The sequence below is a fragment of the Melospiza georgiana genome, chromosome W, assembly GCF_028018845.1.
Source record: "Melospiza georgiana isolate bMelGeo1 chromosome W, bMelGeo1.pri, whole genome shotgun sequence".
NCBI classification, from domain to species: Eukaryota; Metazoa; Chordata; class Aves; order Passeriformes; family Passerellidae; genus Melospiza; species Melospiza georgiana.
The window spans coordinates 11,865,526-11,884,298 of record NC_080464.1 but is presented as its reverse complement, the minus strand read 5'-3'; the positions used below and the strand labels follow the sequence as shown (position 1 = coordinate 11,884,298).

Genomic DNA, 18,773 nt, shown 5'->3' with positions numbered 1-18,773 from the left:
AAACGGTGAGATGTTGCAGTAGTAATAATCAAGTTATAATAGCAGCTCAGCTCAGCTCCATGGAGCAGCCTCTGGGCTGACTGACAGAAGCTCACAACCAATGGGAGCTCTCCCAGGATGCAGACATTGTATTGGTTCAGAGTCTAGGGGCACAGGAATAGACCAATGAGATGTCTTGACCTGGGAGTTTTGAATAAGCTATAAAAGGTGCTAGACACAATAAATGATGCTGTTGTCTGATGACCAAAAGTGCGCGAATGCGTATGCGGCTCAAAGTCCGGCTAGCTAGAGGGGAAACGGCCGACGCCTCCGCTGCATCTGAGATCAGCCCCCGTTGGCGTCGTGGCCTCGGGCTGGGCCGAATCGCGGACTGGATTATATGCGCTGGACGAGACGAGGAAAGGGAGAGACCACTTGCTGGGGGTTAACGTCGGTTTATTGAAGGATGGCAGGTACCAACGGAGGGAGGGCACCGACCAGCAAAATGGCCTCAAGCAAGGGGAGAGGCGAGGTTTTAAAGACAAGAGGCGGAGAAAGGAGGGAAACCCCGCTAGCAAATAGGAAAACATATAGGGAGATGCACAACATAACTGACATGCAAACATATCCAATAAACACAAGGTTAGAGAGGAGCTCCAGGACCCCAGCCAATTACATCCCCCAAAGAGAAGAAGGTTCTCGAAAGCTGGGAGGAGTGGGGGGTGATTGACTGAGCCCAGGGAGGAGGAAAAGCTTACTTATATGGTAAAATAAGGGAGGGGAAGTTACATAACTTGAGCGATTGACAACTGAAGGGGGCAGGGGTAACCATAGTAACATAACTGTAAGGAGAGCTGTGGCGGGAAAACTGGGGAGGGAAGAACCATTTTACAAGGACAAAAGGGGAATGATACATAAAATGGGGGAACACAAGAGAAACTTAAAAACGCACTACAACACAAAAGGGAGTTCTGTCCTGTGTTATGTCTCAGACATATGAACATCACAGATTCAGCTGTAATAGTTAGAGGTGGGACAGTTATCTTCTATTAATTGGGCCACCTGTTAAAACCAGGTGGGGCAGTTTTCTCTATCTCTTCCACAACCCATCCTCCCTCTGGGGAGATAGCTTCTGTTAATGGGCCATTGAGTCTCACTGCATGACTGATAAAAGTACATTATCAGCGAAGGGGTGTCAGGGACAGATAAAGGTCATACAGAGACTCTATCATCAGAAGGCATGAAAAGGCACTTTATTGTTAGAAATTCACAGTTCTTATAGAAACAATGGTGGACCTAAGACCTGATTGGCCTTTAGGAATCTTCTCTCACCTATTGGTCAAGAAGGGACAATTCCTTCTTGTAAACATCTTTGACAGAGATTGCTTGCCAGGTGCAGAGATTGAGATAATAATTCTTTTAATTCGTTCTCTGAGCTTTCTCATAGCTTCTCAGGAAAATCCTGAGAGAACTATGTGTCTCTCTTGTTCAGAGGATATGTGATTACCACAGTACATCATCCCATTGTGAGATGCTCCACCCAGGGGGAGGATCCAAGCATTCCTACCTGAATATAATCTGAGATTTGGAACACCACAGGCAGCCTTTTCCCACTAGATTCCCAGAGGAACAGCTGTCTTCTCCACTGGATTCCCAGAGGAAAGACCAGCCCCATCTACACTACCACTGGACCTTCAGAGGAAAACTACACCCTTCTACAGGATTACTGCTTCAACAGAACCACATTTGTCACTCCAGGAATACTGCAGCCACCATTCAATCAGACTGCTATCAAGACCCGGATCAAATGGGTGTCAGGTCATATTCTGACTCTATCAGTGTTGTTTTGTATTACTGCATTTTTATTTTTATTTTCTTCCCTAATAAAGAACTGTTATTCCTACTCCCGTATCTTTGCCTGAGAGCCCCTTAATTTCAAAATTGTAATAATTCAGAGAGAAAGGGTTTACATTTTCCATTTCAAGAAAGGCTCCTGCCTTCCTTAGCAGAAACCTGTCTTTTCAAAGTAGGACAGCTGCCCAGGGAGGTGGTGGAGTCACTGTTCCTGGAGGTGTTTCAGGAAAGACTGGATGTGGCACTAAGTGCCATGGTCTAGTTGACAAGGTGGTGTTAGGTCATAGGTAGAACTTGATGATCTCAAAGGTCTTTTCCAACCTAGTTGATTCTGTGGTCATGGCCATCTTGGTGTTACATCCACATATTCAATTTACACAGAGATATTGCTGTTATGTAAGACACTCAAGCTTCTTTAGGCATTGTGAGTTTCTGGAGATAGCATATTCTAAAGTACAGTCTCATTGTGAGTCTTTGTCCTGGTTTGAAAAGGAAGTTGAGTTTTTTGGGAGTTTGGTGGTCAAACCAATAGGTGCTCAGATTTGAATATTGGCACCTAGTGTGGCCACTGAGGACATGGATACGCCTCTGAGAACACAGGGGGTTAAAAGCAGAGAACTCCCAGGAAAACTTTCTCTTGGTTCTGGTGAGTGAAAGAGGTTAGACCTCCCCTGCCCAGCTGTGGGCTGAGTGGGGGAGGGGAAGCCATGCAGCCAAGTGAGGTAGGCTGGGGCCTTGGACAGAGAAGGGAGGTCAAGGTCCCTGCCAGATGGAAGGGTGGAGGAGCACTGAGAGGCATCGGGCAGCCCCCCCCCCCCCCCCCCCCCCGGGAGAGAGAGAGAGAGAGCCTGTTCCTGTGCTTGTGCCAACTTGAAATTTGATATCATGTTCTGGCAGCACGGCAGAGAAGGAGAAGGGGGGGATGCGGCGAGGAGGTGCCTGGCAGTCTTGGGAGAGTTCTGGGCAGGCAGAGCCCGAGATTTTAACACTTTTCTTGGATAATGGAAACCTTACAAATGCTGATCCACCTGGAGCTGAATGAGAAGAGAGAGATGAAATAGGAGGAAATGGGCCAGTGTGATGCAAGTTTGTGCAAGGGAAAGATGTCCAAAGAAATTGAGAAGAATCCTAGGTGGGAGGAGATGATGAAGTGGCCTTTGGCTGGACTTTTCTTGTATAGCCATGGACAGAACCAGTTTTTTTCCTGTGACACAGAGACTGCATTAAGGGGGAGTCAATGGCTTGGAGCCAAGAGAGTGCAGTGATGTTATGTGAAGGAGTGGCATGAACAGAGACAATGGGTGAGGAGAGTGGTGGTGCCCTCAATCTTCAGAGAAGAAGATCTCTGTTCTTGAGACCCCTCGGCCCCAGGGGGTGAATTTGGGGGGGGACAGGTGTCCTGAAAGTGAGAGACTGTGCTTTTTTTTGGAACTGGGCAAAGCATCCTTAAAAGGGGAACCCTAGAAGCAGCTCTGGTCCATGTGCAGTAATGAGAGCACTGGACATGGAGCGAAGAGGTCAGGATGGCAAATGTTCTCCGGGCGGTGCCACGTGTGACATGGAAACACAAGAGGTTTCAACTGTGTTTCCTGGGGAAGCCTATGGTACAAGAGGGAGTCCTCTCTCCTTGATGAACTGAGAATTGATTACCTGAGGGGTAGTGATGGACTGAGAGTTGGTGATCTGAGGGGGTGGTAACTGAATTGAGACTCCAAGGTTTTGTCTTACTGTGATGTATTGCAAATTTGGTGGAGGGAGGAGGAATGTTTTTGGAAGGTTTTCATTCTGAGTTCTGTGTATGTTTCTTTTTACATATAGTTATAGGTTAATAAAGTTTTTTTTCTTTATTCCTAAGTTGGAGCCTGCTTTGCTCTATTCCTGGTCACATCTCACAGCAGACACTAGGGACAATATATTTTCATGGGGGCATTGGCATTGCGCCAGCATCTAACCATGACAGTCTTCTTTATCAAGTGATCCAGAAGAAGAATTATTTCAAATGAGGCCCTGAGCAACAAGAAGCATTTGAACAATTTTAACAGGAAATAGTTCATGCAGTAGCCCTCAGGCCAGTCCAAACAGGGAGAGATGAAAAAAACCCTGTGCTCTACACTGCAGCTGGGGAGAATGACCCCACTTAGGGCCTCTGGTACTTGAGGTCAACCCCCCCAGGCTTTTGGACTAAGGGACGTGGAGGATCCAAAGCCTGATATACAGTCCAACTTAAAAAGAGATACTGGCATCTTATGAAGGGTTTTGAGCTGCTTCAGAAGTGATTGGTACTGAAGCACAGTTCCTTTTGGTATGCTAACTGCCAGTGCTGGGCTGGATGATCAAAGGAAGGGTCTCCTCTATATTCCATGATGCATAAGTTGCATCATGCATGTGGGTCACACTGATCAAAGCTCAAACAGCAAACCCCAGTCATCCAGGAATCTTAGAAATGATCATGGACAGTCCAGAAAGCAAAGATTTTGGAATGTTATCAGAGAAATACATAATGTGCTGTATTGGGTCTGACTGAGAGAGAGTTCATTTTTCCTTAGCAGCCCTCACAGTGTTGTGCTTTGCATTGGTAGCTGAAAGGGTATTGGTAACACACCAATGTTTTGGCTACTGCTAAACAGCGCTGTCCCTCTAACACTCCTTTCCCCCATCAAGGGGCTGGGAGGGGACTGATGCCTTAAGTTTTAGCTTTCATATTTTTCAGATTCTGTGATGTTTTAGTGTGTAGTTCTGAGTTTCATATTAAGTGTTGGTAAGCTCTCGTCACAGAGTAGGTAGACAAAATAATTCCTCTTCGAGCCTGGAACCAAGGACAACTGTGACAGTGGGGGTTTGGAGATTATATGTTTGGTCTCTGTCTGGAGTTGTTTGCCACCTGTCTTCCCACTTTTTCTCTGTGGCAGTTATGATAATTCCAGATTTTTCCCTGTGTATCCTCAAAAATCCTGCCTCTGCAGATTGTCTGTCATAATTTGTTACACCCATTTATCCAGAAAATTCGCTGTCAGTTGTATTTCCTTTCTGCCATTGGTATGTAACTTTCCCGCTCTATGTTATGTTTACATTTGTCCCCCCAGACCCCTCCTATCTAGCCATTGATTCGTTAGACCATCTTCTCCAGGGAATCCACCCCTCCTTCATAAAAGCTGCTGTTTTTCTCTGTTTCCCACTCTATACCACTGCCCCCTCTTCGAGCCATGCAGCTTCTGCACCCCGCCTGCACCCACGCGGCGCAACGATTTGCAGCCTCAGCACCGCTCTCCACTGCGAGAAAGAACACCCACGCGGTGTGGCAGCAGCTACCCTGCTTCGGTGCTGCTCCTGCCGTGGGGAAGAACACCTGTGCAGTGCTGCCGCTGCCTGTGCAGCTCTGCCACTGCCCACGTGGCATTGCCAATGCCTGCATGGTGCCGCGTCACCTGCCTCACTTCGGTGCCGCTCCTGCGTGGGAAAGAAATAAAGCATCTTGAAGAAGCAAGCAAAGAGTCCTTCCTTTTCCATTACTCTGATCCTTCGACACGGGTCCGCGTTTATCGGCCGCTCCCTGGTGGTCTGGAACCCCAGCCAGCGGCTGAACCGTGATCCTGCCTGTCAGTGGCTTAGGCGGGGCGTGGCCATTCCTGGCGTGTGTGCCGATCGTCCTTCCCACGATCAGGATGCAACATCAGAAAACCAATACAAATTTCCGGCCCAAGAGCATAAACAACAGTGAATTGAAGAGAGAAAAACAAAGAGGATGGAACTTCATACCTGAAGCTATAATTGGACAGTTAACTCAAATATGCTAATGGACCAAAACTTATAAAAGTGTGAGACCTCGTGACCGGTCATCCATTTTGTGACCATTTTGGGTTCATCTTGGGTGTAGCCCTGGCCAGGCTCTTGTACTGTACAAAGTGTATCCATCGAGGGCCTTTCATTAAATAACTACTTTATTCTTTAGCTCTGTCTAGCCTCTGTTCTAGGTCAGCCTTCTCAAGGCATCAGGACAAGATCCTGGGAGAGGACACAACCAGGCCAGCTGACCCAAATTAACCAAAGAGATATTCCATATCATATGATGTCAGCTCAGATATAAAAGCTAAGGGATAGAGGAGGAACAGGGGGCATTCGTTATTCAACAATGTTTGCCTTCCAGAGCAACCACTATGCATGCTGAAGCCCTGCTTCCCGGGAAGTGTCTGAACATCACTCGCTGATAGGAAGTAGAGATTAATTTTTCCCTTTGCTTATTCATGCACAAACTTTGGCTTGTTTTGTTTCTTTGCTTTAGTAAACGGCCTTATTTCAACTTACAAGTTGTTTTCCATCTTATTCTCTCTGCCCTGGCCCACTGGGAAAGGGAAGGATAGAATGGCTTAATGGGCACCTGGCACCCAGCCAAAGTCAAACCAATACATGTGCTGAAGAAACCCCATTGTATAAGAAATTACCAGAAAGTAGGAAACAATATTCCTAGTTTACTGATGAGCTCTGCCATATTGTGGGAAAAGATGGAAAGTCAACAGCAGCTGTATAGAGTCCCCTATGACAAGTTGTGAAAACTGCTGGAGGTGAAGGTGTGTTGAGTCAGCTTGCAGAGCTGAAAGCTCTCCAGCTGGCTTTAGACATTGCTGAATGAGAAAAATGGCCAATACTTTCTCTCTACACTGACTCATGTATGGTAGCAAATGCCCCATCCCCATGGGGTGGCTGCAGCAATGAAAGCAGAATAACTGGCAACATAGGGGTAATCCCATATGGGCTCCTGCATTGTGGAATGCTGCTGCATTGTGGAACGATATTGCTGCCCAGGTGATGGTCACTGTGGTGGTTCATCTCCCCCCCCTCAGCCCACACTATGATCTGAGAAATGCTCCTTAAGCCTCGGCCTTGATGAACAGCATCTGGACTAAGCTCCTCTTGAGCTTATCAACACTGTCTGCTCCCAGGAACTTTGGCTGTCTAACAAGCTCATGTTTTTTAAGGAACAGCCTTGGAAACTTATTTTTCTTGCCTGAATAACAATCCAAGTGGAATAATATTTTTGTTATAGAACTTTCAAAGGAAGTTACTAACCTAAAATGCGACCAGGATGGGAAATTACTATGACTAAAGCCCACTCCTGCAACTCTATAAACAGTGGTCCAAAGTGAGACCCTTTGAGCTCTCCTGGACTGCAGCGGGCTGTGACCAGCAACCTCCTTCTGAGTGGGGCCTCTCAGAGCCACCGAACACTCAAGTTTGTCACACTGGGAGAATCACTGAACAATGCCGACGGATCCTGGGCTGATACGCCCCACTCCTCAAGGCTCAACCTTTCTCCTGCTGAAAAGATGCAAGTGCATCTGAAGAGAGTATTTCACTGAACTTAAAGGGAATTTTTCACAAGTACCTTGTACAAACACTAGGTTTGTGTGCATGCAAGTGTGCATATGCTATAGCAAATGTGCTAGGAATGCTGCTCTACTAGATTCTTAAGTACTTTAGATTTGTAAGTTAGGCCTGTAAGTAAGCTACTTTGTGGTATAATAAATTCTATATGAATCCTTTACCAAATTGTTTAACTTATCAATTAAGTTTTATGTTAAGTGCTGTTGGGCCTTTAGGCATAAACTGTTAATCAAATCCTGGCTCAGTTTAGCATGGGGATCTACCCTGAAGCTTGTGACTCAACAAGAGGGTCTTCTGTATTCCTTTTTATCCTTACCCTTTCATAGCCTTTTCTCTACCCCCCTCCAAGCCTCCACATAGATAGTTTTGGATTTATTTCAATTTGAGTTGATTGATTTTGGATTTTTGTTTGTTTTTTTCTTAGTGTGCTTTAACCATCTAGTTTTTGCAGATACCACTGCCAGTGATTCTTTAGGCAACCTTTAAATGTTCACTCACAACAGTCACGTAGATGCTTATGTACCCAAGAGTCAGGCCACCGAAGAATATCAGAATGACTAACAGGTGAATCAGGCCACCAAGATGGAATTATTTCTAGCTCAGCGGGCCCATGACACCTCAGGCCATCAAGGAAGAAATGCAACATATCAATGGACTTGTGATCAAGGGGTGGACTTTACCATGGACACTATCACACAGGGTATCCATGAATGTGAAATATGCACTGTAATCAAGCAGGCAAAGCAGTTAAAAGCCCCTGTGGTATAGAGGACAATGGCTGAAATATAAATATGAGGAGACTTGGCAGATTGACTATATCACACTCCCACTGACTATATCACACTCCCACAAACCTGCCAAGGCAAGCACCATGTGCTTGCAATGGTGGAAACAAGAGCCAGATAGCTGGAAACGTAACCTGTGCCCCATGACACTGGCCAGAACACTATCCTGGGCCTTGGAAAGCAAGTCGTATGGCAATGCGGTACTCCAGAAAGAATTGAGTCAGACAATGGGGCTCATTTTTGAAACAAGCTCATAGACCCTTTGGCCCAAGAACATGGCACTGAGTAGGTATATCACATTCCCTATCATGCGCCAGCCTCTGGAAAGATGGAATGATGTAATGGACTGTTAAAGACTACACTGAGAGCAATGGGTGGTGGTACCTTCAAACATTGGGATACACGTTGAGCAAAGGCCACAGGTTAGTCAACACCAGAGGATCTGCTAATTGGGCTGTCCTTGCCCAATCAAAACTTTTACATACTGCAGGAGATAAAGGTCCTGTAGCGCACAATACAAATATGATGGGGAAAACAGTCTGGTTAATTCCTGCCTCAGGCAAAGGCAAATCCATCCATGGGATTGCTTTTGCTCAAGGACCCACAGGCACTTGATGGGTAATGCGAGAGGATGGGGAAGTCCAGTTGATAGTAAAAGGTTTTAAAATGATACAATTCGGGGAATTAGAAAGAAGCTAGACTTAGTGGGGCCCTGGAAAAATGTTAAAAATAGAGTCTGAAAATGTTAGGCTTTGTGTTTGCCAGATCATGTGAAATTGCACCTGTGTAAGCAGTATATGATAATGATATAATTGTTAGATGTGATGATTGTTTAGTAATTTAATATAATTATTGTTTAATTGTAGGAAGAATCATGAGAAACTATGTTAGAAGTTTGAGGAGGGCCACGAGGAGCCCATGCTTGGATGAAATCTATGTATACAATAGAACAATACAAGTTTAATAATTAACATGAAAGTTATATAATGATAGACTATAAAAACATGTTAATCCCGAATCCATGTCAGAGTCAGATTTGGGTTTGCACCCCTGACACCCAGAGCTCTTCAATAAAAGCACCTACATATAATCATTCTCGTGATTATGTGTTTCTGAACACTAACACAGTGTGTGCCTCAAAAGGATTCGATTTTGGATGAGAAGAGAAAATGAATTTAACTATATGATGTTAATAACTATATAACACTATTATCACTTCTATGGCAGCTATATGCCCATCTGTGTCACTCTAGATTTGGGGATCCAAACACGACTCCCCTTCAGTCACCACATTAATGATGAATGAATTGTGATGAAACCAAACAAGGGCAGCCTTGATGGAATCAGAACTGGCTTCAACATGTGATAAGACCACACACTGGTTTTCCTGCCTAAAAGACTGTTATGATAGAAGGATTCCAAGGTCATGGACTAAATTGTAGATTTCTGTGTTTCTTTTTCCTGCTGTTTTAGGCTTGATTTATGCTTGTCGGTTTTCTGTTTCTCCTGCTGGCTGATTTATGACCAGAGATTTTCAGGGATGCCACTTGCTCGGTTTCTCGGCTGTTTCAAAGACCTGGAAAGGCCCAGAGTGGCCTTGGGCAGCCCGGCGCTTCAAAGGACGAGGAGAGACTTCTGATCTTGTTTCGGTCTCGGTGTTTATTAATTGTTTATCTAAAAGATTTTCTTTCAGCCCGACAGAGGTCTGCACAGCAAGTCAGCCATGGGCACACTCCCGCAGCCCCTGGGGCGGTCACTTATCTTTATACCCGAAGTTACGTGTGCAATATTTATAATTTTTCCCCAATACCTTCTACTCTTATTAACCGGTGCACTTCTAGTAAAGACCAATCCCAAAGTGCCACCATCACCACAGAAGATGGAGGCCGAGAAGAAGAAGAAGAAGGACAGGACATGCCCCAATTCCTCCATCTTACTTCTTTAGACCCCCCTGTACAGAAATCCTAAACCCTGTGTTCTACACCTTAATTAACTTATCCCTTCACCATTCACCCAGTAAAATCCTCCCAGTCCTCATACAGGTGTCATCTCCTGTGTAGGATCAAAGTCCAGCCACCAGACACTTCTGGCAACATTCCAGGACTCCCGAGCCCCCCAAGGGTGGTCTCGGTCACTCTGCACCCTCATCCTGAGGTGCTGAGATCCCACACTAAATGAACTCAGTAGACTTTTATAGGGATGGCCCATTGACTAACGAAATTAAATTATATCTGTGTGTATATCTATCAAAAGACAGGAAAGGCAATGGTGTAGTGGACAGCCAGGCATCTGGCATGATGTAAATGGTATGGAATAAGGGGTGGATACAGTCCCCACAGCAGCTGGGATAGAGTTTTTTTTCTTTTTCTTGGCTGCTGCTACAGTGCTCTGTTTTAGATTCAGTTTGAGAATAATGTTGATAAAAGACTGTAGAAGCCCAGAAGGGGCTAATGTGAGCATTCTGGCCACAAGCCAGGCAAAACTGAAATCCAGCAAGTGGAATCCTATCAATGCATACATAAAAATGGCCCAGACATTCGGATTCCAGTTGGTTCTCATCAGCAATTAATAAAGTTTCTAATAGGTATGGGAGCAAAACATTCAATATTAATGCAGTAGGATGCTGAGAAGCTGAATGTATGACCTGGGTAACAGAATTAAAATCACTGGAGTAAACAAAGCAAGTGTTATCTGCCAAGTTGCTACGGTTAAGTTACGGCTCCTGCGTGAGAAGCAGATGTTGGCTACTCACTTTGCAATTAAAGATCATAATGAAAACATTTTTTGATGTCCTGAATGATTGAACCTGATGTCTGGACAGCAGCATATGGTCCTTCGGTTCAAATGTTAACCCAAACCAGAGACTGCAGTGCACTCCACTCAGCACCTGCAGTCCCTGATCCAAGGACTGCCAGTGCATCACACTGCCAGATTTTTGCTCTGGTACAAGGTGGAATTTCTATAGTTCTAGTTGATTTGGCCCCACTAACAGCTGTGGTACTCAGTACCACAAACCTAACAGCCACACTACCAGCAGAGGGGTGGTAACAGATTTGGAGAAGAGAGGTATTATCACTGACTCACATTCCCCTTCTGATTCCCCTGTCTGGCTGCTGAGAGACAGACAGTTGTGGTTTACAGTTCATTACAGGCAATTAAATACCGATACTATGCCTTTAACTGCTGCTGTGCTGACTTTTGCAGAACTGGTAACTCAAATTCAGAGAACATCCTACTTATGGATGGCAACCATAGATGTAAAAAATGGTTTTTGTGATTCCAGACCGGGAACATGACAAGGCTCAAATTGCACTTACCTGGAAAGGAGTGCAATACACCTTTCAAGAAACTCCTGCAGGGGTATAAGCATTCACCTATGATTGCACATGCTGTACTTGCTGAACTTTTACAGACAGTCTCACTCCCTCTGGACATGAAATTATGTACTATTCTAATTGCAGGAGACCACTCTGAAAAGGTGGTGGAAGCAGCAACAGCAGTTCAGAAAGCACTTCATGAAGTCTAAGCTGAGATTCTACCTGAGGAATGTTAAGGCCAAACTGGCCCTGTCAGAACAAAAATATCTTTACTGTTCAACTTAACTGCATTTAAAGAGACAGAACAGAGATAGTCTGAGTGGGAAAAATTAACTTTGTCATTAGTCCAAGCTGTCACACAACTTGAGCCACTAAGGGGTAACCTGTTCGGACTAACCCTGCCAAGACTTGTATTGTTTTCTCTTTCCAGGAATGATGCCAGCACACCCCCACTGAAGATGAAGCTAACCATCAAAGGACTGCTTATCCTTCTTGCAGGAACAATCATCACCAGCATGAACTAAATCTGGTTCACACATCAACAAGCTCCACCCTGAGGGTGGAGACCCTCAGTTCTTATGCTAATAAGTATGGTAACTATAGTAAATTCTACATCCCACATGCTTCTCAGGTGTGGGTGCAATTTACTGTGGCAGCAATTATAAAGGAAGAAGATAAAAGCTATTTGTCCACTGACATTCAGAAGATAACCTGGGCCAATGCAACAAAATTTGAAAGGGAATTCCACTCTTGGTGGTAATTAGCTAATTTCCCTTATGACTTCACCAAGAGTAAAGCCACAGTTGTTGTTTTAACAATACAACAGTGCTTTGGTATATACTATATATTCAGTCATTATGTCAGGCGTAAATCACAGTGGAGCTGTACTCTATCCCCTGGAACAGAGTACAGGCCCAATGGAATGGATGAGCCTGTATGATAACCCCTTGTGATTTTGTGCTTGTAGACAACTTTATTGTAGATACAAGTAATCACTCTAATATTTGTGTCTGTAATTTTTTTTAACATTATGGGATGCAATTTTATTTACTCAGCTCCTGTTATATCTTATAAATTGTTATGATTTAATTATACACTGATTTAAAGTATACAGCCTATCCCTATTGAAACAAATCTCACCTTGATACAGACAAAAGACTTTGATTATCATTCATAATGACGTGGAAAAAATCCAACAAACATTGCAACAAGTAAAGAAAAACAGGGAACACCATTAGTAGGACATTTTATTTGGATGGTCACTAACAGCAATGGGAATTCTTAACAAGATGTTACACCCTGTGATTGTTCTTTTAATGTTAACCTCTCTGCTTTTTATTTTGGTAATCTAATTACACCTTAAGATGTAGGGGATGAAAATGAGATTATCCCCAAAATTTAGAGACTGCTTACAAAATGCATTTGCCCCTTTCTGTCTCTCCTTCTCTCTTCTTTTCTCTTTTCAATGGATCACCAAGTCTATATTGGTGTTTGAGCCATAGAGTGGTGTAGAATCCCAGAAAATAAGGGGCTAATGTGTATGTCTCAAACATCGATAGCCAGATAGCTGTGGAGCCAAGCAAGGATTGCTAGTAATAACAGTAGAGGATTGTTGGTAATAACACACCATGAGAAAAAGGTTGTGGCTGGCAAGGGATCCATGTGGAGGTAGGGCAGCACTTTTCTGGGACAAACATCCTTGTTCTAGTTTCTGGAGGTGAGCACAACACAATACACCACAAATGTAAGAATAAAGTCAAGAAGCAGGCATGGACCGTGGGAAGGGGGAATCAAGACCACCAAAGACCCCTGAAGCCGTCCAACACACTTCCATAAAGGTCCAGAACAGATTGCACATGAGAACTAACTTGCATAGAAAGCAAGAAACTTATCTCTAGGGTGGGGAAAACCTATATATGAAAAGGTACTTCCACAAAGCCCAGATGGCACACCCAGGACCCTGGACACCCCAGCTGCATCGATGCTGGGACCAGAACAGGTAATCTCTTTTTCTTTTCCTCTCCCCCTCTTCAATTAATCTCTCACTTTCTCTCTTCCCTTTGCCCTACCCCTTTATTCAAAACCCACTGTCATGTACTTATATAGTAGGTCAGGGACTAGCATACCAATTCCCATGCTAAGTGTGTAGTTTACTAATAAAATTGTGAGGTTTTGTGGACCCTCTGACTTTTGTCATTCCTTTCAGCCATGACCATCTGCAAATCTTGGGTGCTCCCTTCCCCTTAAGGGTAGGACATCATACACACTGATGGTTTTGGTTGTTGCTAAGCAGTGCTTACTCTAAATCAAGGACTTTTCAGTATACCATGCTCTGCCAGCGAGCAGGTGCATAAGGAGAAGGGGGGGAAGCATAGCTAGGAGTGGGAGCCTATGCTGGAATCACTTCTGGAATTTATCCCTAGCCTGGGGGGTATAATAAAAATGCTCCTGTACCTCTGCACCTAAGACCTGATACAGGGCAGAGAAGGAACAAGACAATCCCAATGACAAAAATGAAACATGCAGGGAGGTAATTTTTAGGTTACTGCTATAAATGACACAGCAGCACATCAAAACAAGCTGTATAACTAAAAGCAGCACTTTCTGAATTATTTTAAGTTCAGAACTCACAGTGCTGTAGGCATTTACAAAACATATAGCTGTGTAACCCATGGGCTACATTAAAATTAATATACATAGGGATGACATTTTCATTTTAGAAACTTTTTCCACCTAGAAAGGAGTTTCTTGTGTATCTATGCTAGACCTAATGTTATATTAGCATACTCTTTCTAAGCCCTACAGGTATGGCTTTTATTTTTGCTTCTTCATTACTCTTACTTTCTCATTTTAGGTTTTCCCCTCTTTCAGGGATGCATCAGACAAAACAAAAAGGTCTCAACGCATAGCACAACTTCCCTAGGATGAAACAGTCAATATGTTCCACAAATAATGAATATGGATTTGATAAGCATGCTGAACACTGATACTGTCCACTGACTAAAATGATAGTTTTGTTTTTAAAAGCTAAGCATACAGTAGATAGCCTAGTTTTTTTCTCTTCTAATGTTCAAAGAAAGCTGTATAGAAAAGCATCTTCTGTATCCTTCAAAGTTTCAGAAAATTTTATACCTCCAGGAGCAGCATATATTTGGCATCTCAGCTAGAAAACCAACAATCTCACTGTAGGATGCAGCTAAGCAAAATCCTTGGATCAGCTGCAGTCATAGCAACTAGAGCTACCAGCCCAAGGTCCTACAGCCTGGCAAACATCTGCAAGGAAGCAGCGTGGCGCAATACTTCAGAACAAGATCTAAGAACTATTAATTCAATTTCTCCAGAAAGAGCTCCCACTTTTCATCTGGGCAGATAACTGGGAAATTAAAATACTCTGTTACACATGTCGCTTTCAGAAAGCAAGCCAAAGTCTCATAAGTTTCTAGCAAAGCTCCTCTGAAGCTGCTGCACTTTAACAGGTGCTTTTCATTCAGAAAAGTCATACTGGTGCTGTGTGGGCAAGAGCATGTTTACTTCTGGTTTTTTGCTAAGAACAGAGACTGTCTGCATCAGTGTATGGGAGCAACATAGGATCCAACACCATCATTTGTCAATCTGCCATCATACGCCAGTCAGTGCTTGGTGTATGCTAGAGATACAGGCTCAGAAGGATTTCAGACAGCTGATCAATAGTGCCAGTATCAATGGCAGGTTTGGAGGCTGAAGGGCTCAGAAAAGCTTCAGACTACTTTCTAAGAATGGCTTCCCTTCAGCATTTAATAGCATACCTATTGCTTCATTTTGAACATTAGCAGAGCAGCAGGCCTGCCTGTCACATTGTTTCTAGGCAGATCTCCAACAGTTATCCTGGAGTTCAGCATGAAGACATCAAAAGGTAAGATGACACTTTACCTACACAGATGAACGGACATTAAAAAGTATGCATGCTCACCAAGAACACAAATTTTTAAGAATTTTGAGAAAAGCCTAGCTTTACAAACCTCACTTCAGGATCCTTCTCAAACTGCCATGTACTGGCCAGACTCAGAGGAAACAGTGCTCTCTTAGGATACCCTCCAGCCTAAACAGGATGAAAATATATTTCTTATAGTGTATGCATTTCAGACGGGTCAAGGGACCTTCCATTCTCTATTTGCTTTCAGCAAGGGATCATGTTTCAAAACAGTTTTTGATAGCTTTAATAGTAGTTATAACAGCTCTCAGGTTTTGCCTGGAAAACAAACTTCTACCTCAGCCCTTTGGATGGGGAAAACATTGCCAGACTCCTTTGGCCTTCAACACTGGACGACTCATCTGTCCCCAAGATCACGTGAAACTGAACACTTTTATACCGGGAAGAGAAAAAAGTCCTGAAATGCTAAGGTTATTCTCTACTTATAAGCATGTGATGGAGGAGAGAGAGAAGGGTCAAACGGTTACTGTAACAGAATAAAGCAGCAATATGGGACAGAACTGTGTGGCAAATCAGTATGATAAACCTCAGTCACCTTCCGAACTGCAGCGATTCTTACAAGCATCCAGTCCCTACTTGCAAAATACAAACCAGGAGCTACACAAAGTAGACAAAGCCCCTGGAAGCATTGTACCAGACTTGTTCTGTCCCACTTCTGAGCCCAATGCCAGCATTTCTAGGAACACAGAAAAATCCCATATATCCAGTCATAGCAACAGCCTTCAACATAGACAAGCTTGCACAATGCATTCCATTAGTTAAAAATGAACTGAAACCCTGAAACAAAGTTTCAGAATATTCTTTTAATGCAAGTGTTAAATCTCTTTGTGAAAAATTCTTAATTATTGGCTGCTGAAGAAGAAGGCAACTTATTTCCAAAGCTTACTATGACAGCTGCATAATATACCATCCTACCCTGCAACAGCAGGGCTGGACCAGACCATCGCTTTGGGTTCTGGTCACTCCATAGCCATGCAAACGTGCATGCACAAGCCAATTTCATTCCTCTACTATTATCATGGGGTTTCTAAGAAATACTTATGTGTATTTTTTTTTCATCTGCCAACAACTTTTCCAAACTTCCTAATCTCACTGCCATGCCTACTGCTCTCAACACGAATAAAGAGGGTCAGCCTTGTCATGCTTGCTGTCTCTGCTTGACAAAACACACACACACCAAGTAAGGCATGCAACAAGTCTACATCAGCTTTTATGGATGGTTTTCTTCCCCACCACAAAGGTTAGAAGCTGAAAAAGCAAACAAGAAAATACCACCACCCAGCTAAAAATATTTTCACAATTTTTCAACACTCCCACCATAAGAAAAGTGGCTTTCTTACCACTGAGGGGTAATTTAAATTTGTAAACTGTCTTTCTGTTCACAAGACAATTATTTTGTTCTCAACTTTTTTGCAAACACTAGCTGCAACAAGAAACTAAGGACATCAACACTAAATTATGTAGTTTGATATACTGGAAATCTCAGTAGTATCTTCAGTGCTAACATGAACCAGTCAATAACCTATCCTCACCTGCTGTCAAAAGGATCTGTACATGTACTTTATTAAAGTTATTTCCGCTTCTCCAAATATTTAATATCATTGTCTCACGCAATTGGATGCCAAGATGGAATTTGCTTACTCCAGGTGCCACAGAGAATCAGCATCTTGAATCAGCTCATATCCAGCTTTCACTTTAATGCCAAGGTGAACTGTATTTCAACAAGTCCCAGGTTGCACATAACGCACCTTCAAGTGAAGAGTAAGGCAGACTGAATTTAGTGGAGAGGAAGACACAAAGGAACCTTTCCCAGTTAGGAAACAAATAGATAACCACATTCAAGTATTCTGCAGAATGCAGCTGGGGCACAACACACACAAGCAAGCCTGTAGCATCAAAGCAAAGCAACGCAACTACACATTCATAAGAAATCATCACCAAGACTACTTGGTGATGATCTAGCATCTCCCATGACTACCAGCCAGCTAGCCTTCCTTCATAAGCGTCATTTCAGAAGATACCAAGAGCCCAGGACCACTCTACCTGCCCAGTTGTGCAGCCAGAAAGTCCCACAAGTCTGTATACTTCCTTCTCTGCAAAGATTCCCCAGGGTCCCATGTAGTAGTGTAACCTTTATGTGAACTTCTTCAGAGTTCATTAACTGAGTATAATTGTGTCCATGAAGTGGAAAAATAACACAAAATGAAAAACATATGTCCTGGCTTGGGGGAAAAATCCAACACCTTAAAAATTGCTTTTTTATGTAAAGAATTGTACATGAGCAAAACTGTAATTTGACACAGGTGTTTCTTTGCAGAACACCTGGATTTTTCACACGAGTATCTAATAGCATTTTTCCTCTAGAGCAATGGTTATAAAATCAGCCACAGAGAGTGGTCCCACAGCTTCATACAACTCACGCCAGATAGGCGTATTTAACGCCCATCCCGTGCGGATATCTCGGTCCTAGGGAGAACCTCTCAGACCGGACTGCGCATAAGCATCGCTCAATTGTACCCCAGACCTCACCAATATTGTAAAAATCAACTAAAACCCCACCAATTCTTTACGCCTCCAGCTGCTCTGGCTGCCCGTCCTTACTTGGACGGGCTCCTAAATCTTTCCGCCGCTTCCAACTCCCCCGGAGCACTCCCTCCCCTGCACTGGAGCCCACTGGCCGAGGCGGCGCGAAACACTCACCTCATGCACTAGCCAGGCCAGGGTGTTTCGAGACGTTACTGCGTTTGCAGAAGCGACGTTTCAACCAACTCAGGGGCAGAGCCCCTTTTGCCCACCCCTTCCCTTCTCCCCCCCTTCGCGGGGGGCTTCTGCCCTTGCCACCGATAACACCCAGGGAGATGACGGCCATTACACGACAATCGCGGCGCACAGGCACAGGGAGCACACACCCCCACGGCAAGGGGGCAGCTCCCGGAAACAGCGCGGCCTCCCTCACCAGCGGCTGCATCTCGACCCGAACGGCTGGCACCTGGAAGCGGTCTATCTCCTCCATCATGATGGTAGAGACAAGGCGGAAAGAAAGAAGACCAAACACAGGGAGACTCCTCAAACGTCGAAAGACTACAGCAACGGCGCCGCCCACCGCGGGTTCTGCCTTATCATCGTCGCCGCCGAAGTGACTAGGCCGCGCCGCTTCCGGGCCCGGCCCCCACCGCCCCGCCCTATATTTGCATATTCATGAAAGGCGGGAGTTCTGGCAATAATTCCGGGGTCCAGACGCTCGGTTCTCTACAGCCCTCGCCTCACTGCCGCAGGGACGTACACTTTCCTCTCTCGGGAGGCGCGGGGACACTTCAAGGAGAGGTGGAGAGAAAAAGAATAGCCAACGCCGACAGTGTTCTGAGCCCGGATTAGTTGCCATGGTTGCTACTATAGACTTCCGTTGGCCGGAAGGGTGTTGGGCTCGTGTGAGGAGCAACTGGTGACGGGGAGCCGCTGCGGTAGCTGTCATGTCAGACAAGGTGGGCG

At 44.4% G+C, this 18,773-nt stretch overlaps 1 protein-coding gene across 2 annotated transcripts in view; it reads right to left on the bottom strand.

Moving 5' to 3' along the window:
• Nucleotides 1-18,300, bottom strand: part of LOC131095410 (protein FAM219A-like) — a 348,552-nt gene extending 330,252 nt beyond the window's left edge. For both annotated transcript variants that reach the window (XM_058043106.1, XM_058043107.1), the window contains exon 1: nucleotides 18,241-18,300. In XM_058043106.1, coding sequence (XP_057899089.1) covers nucleotides 18,241-18,300 — 60 coding nt within the window. The remainder of the gene's footprint in view (nucleotides 1-18,240) is intronic.
• Between the last annotated feature and the right edge of the window lie 473 nt (nucleotides 18,301-18,773).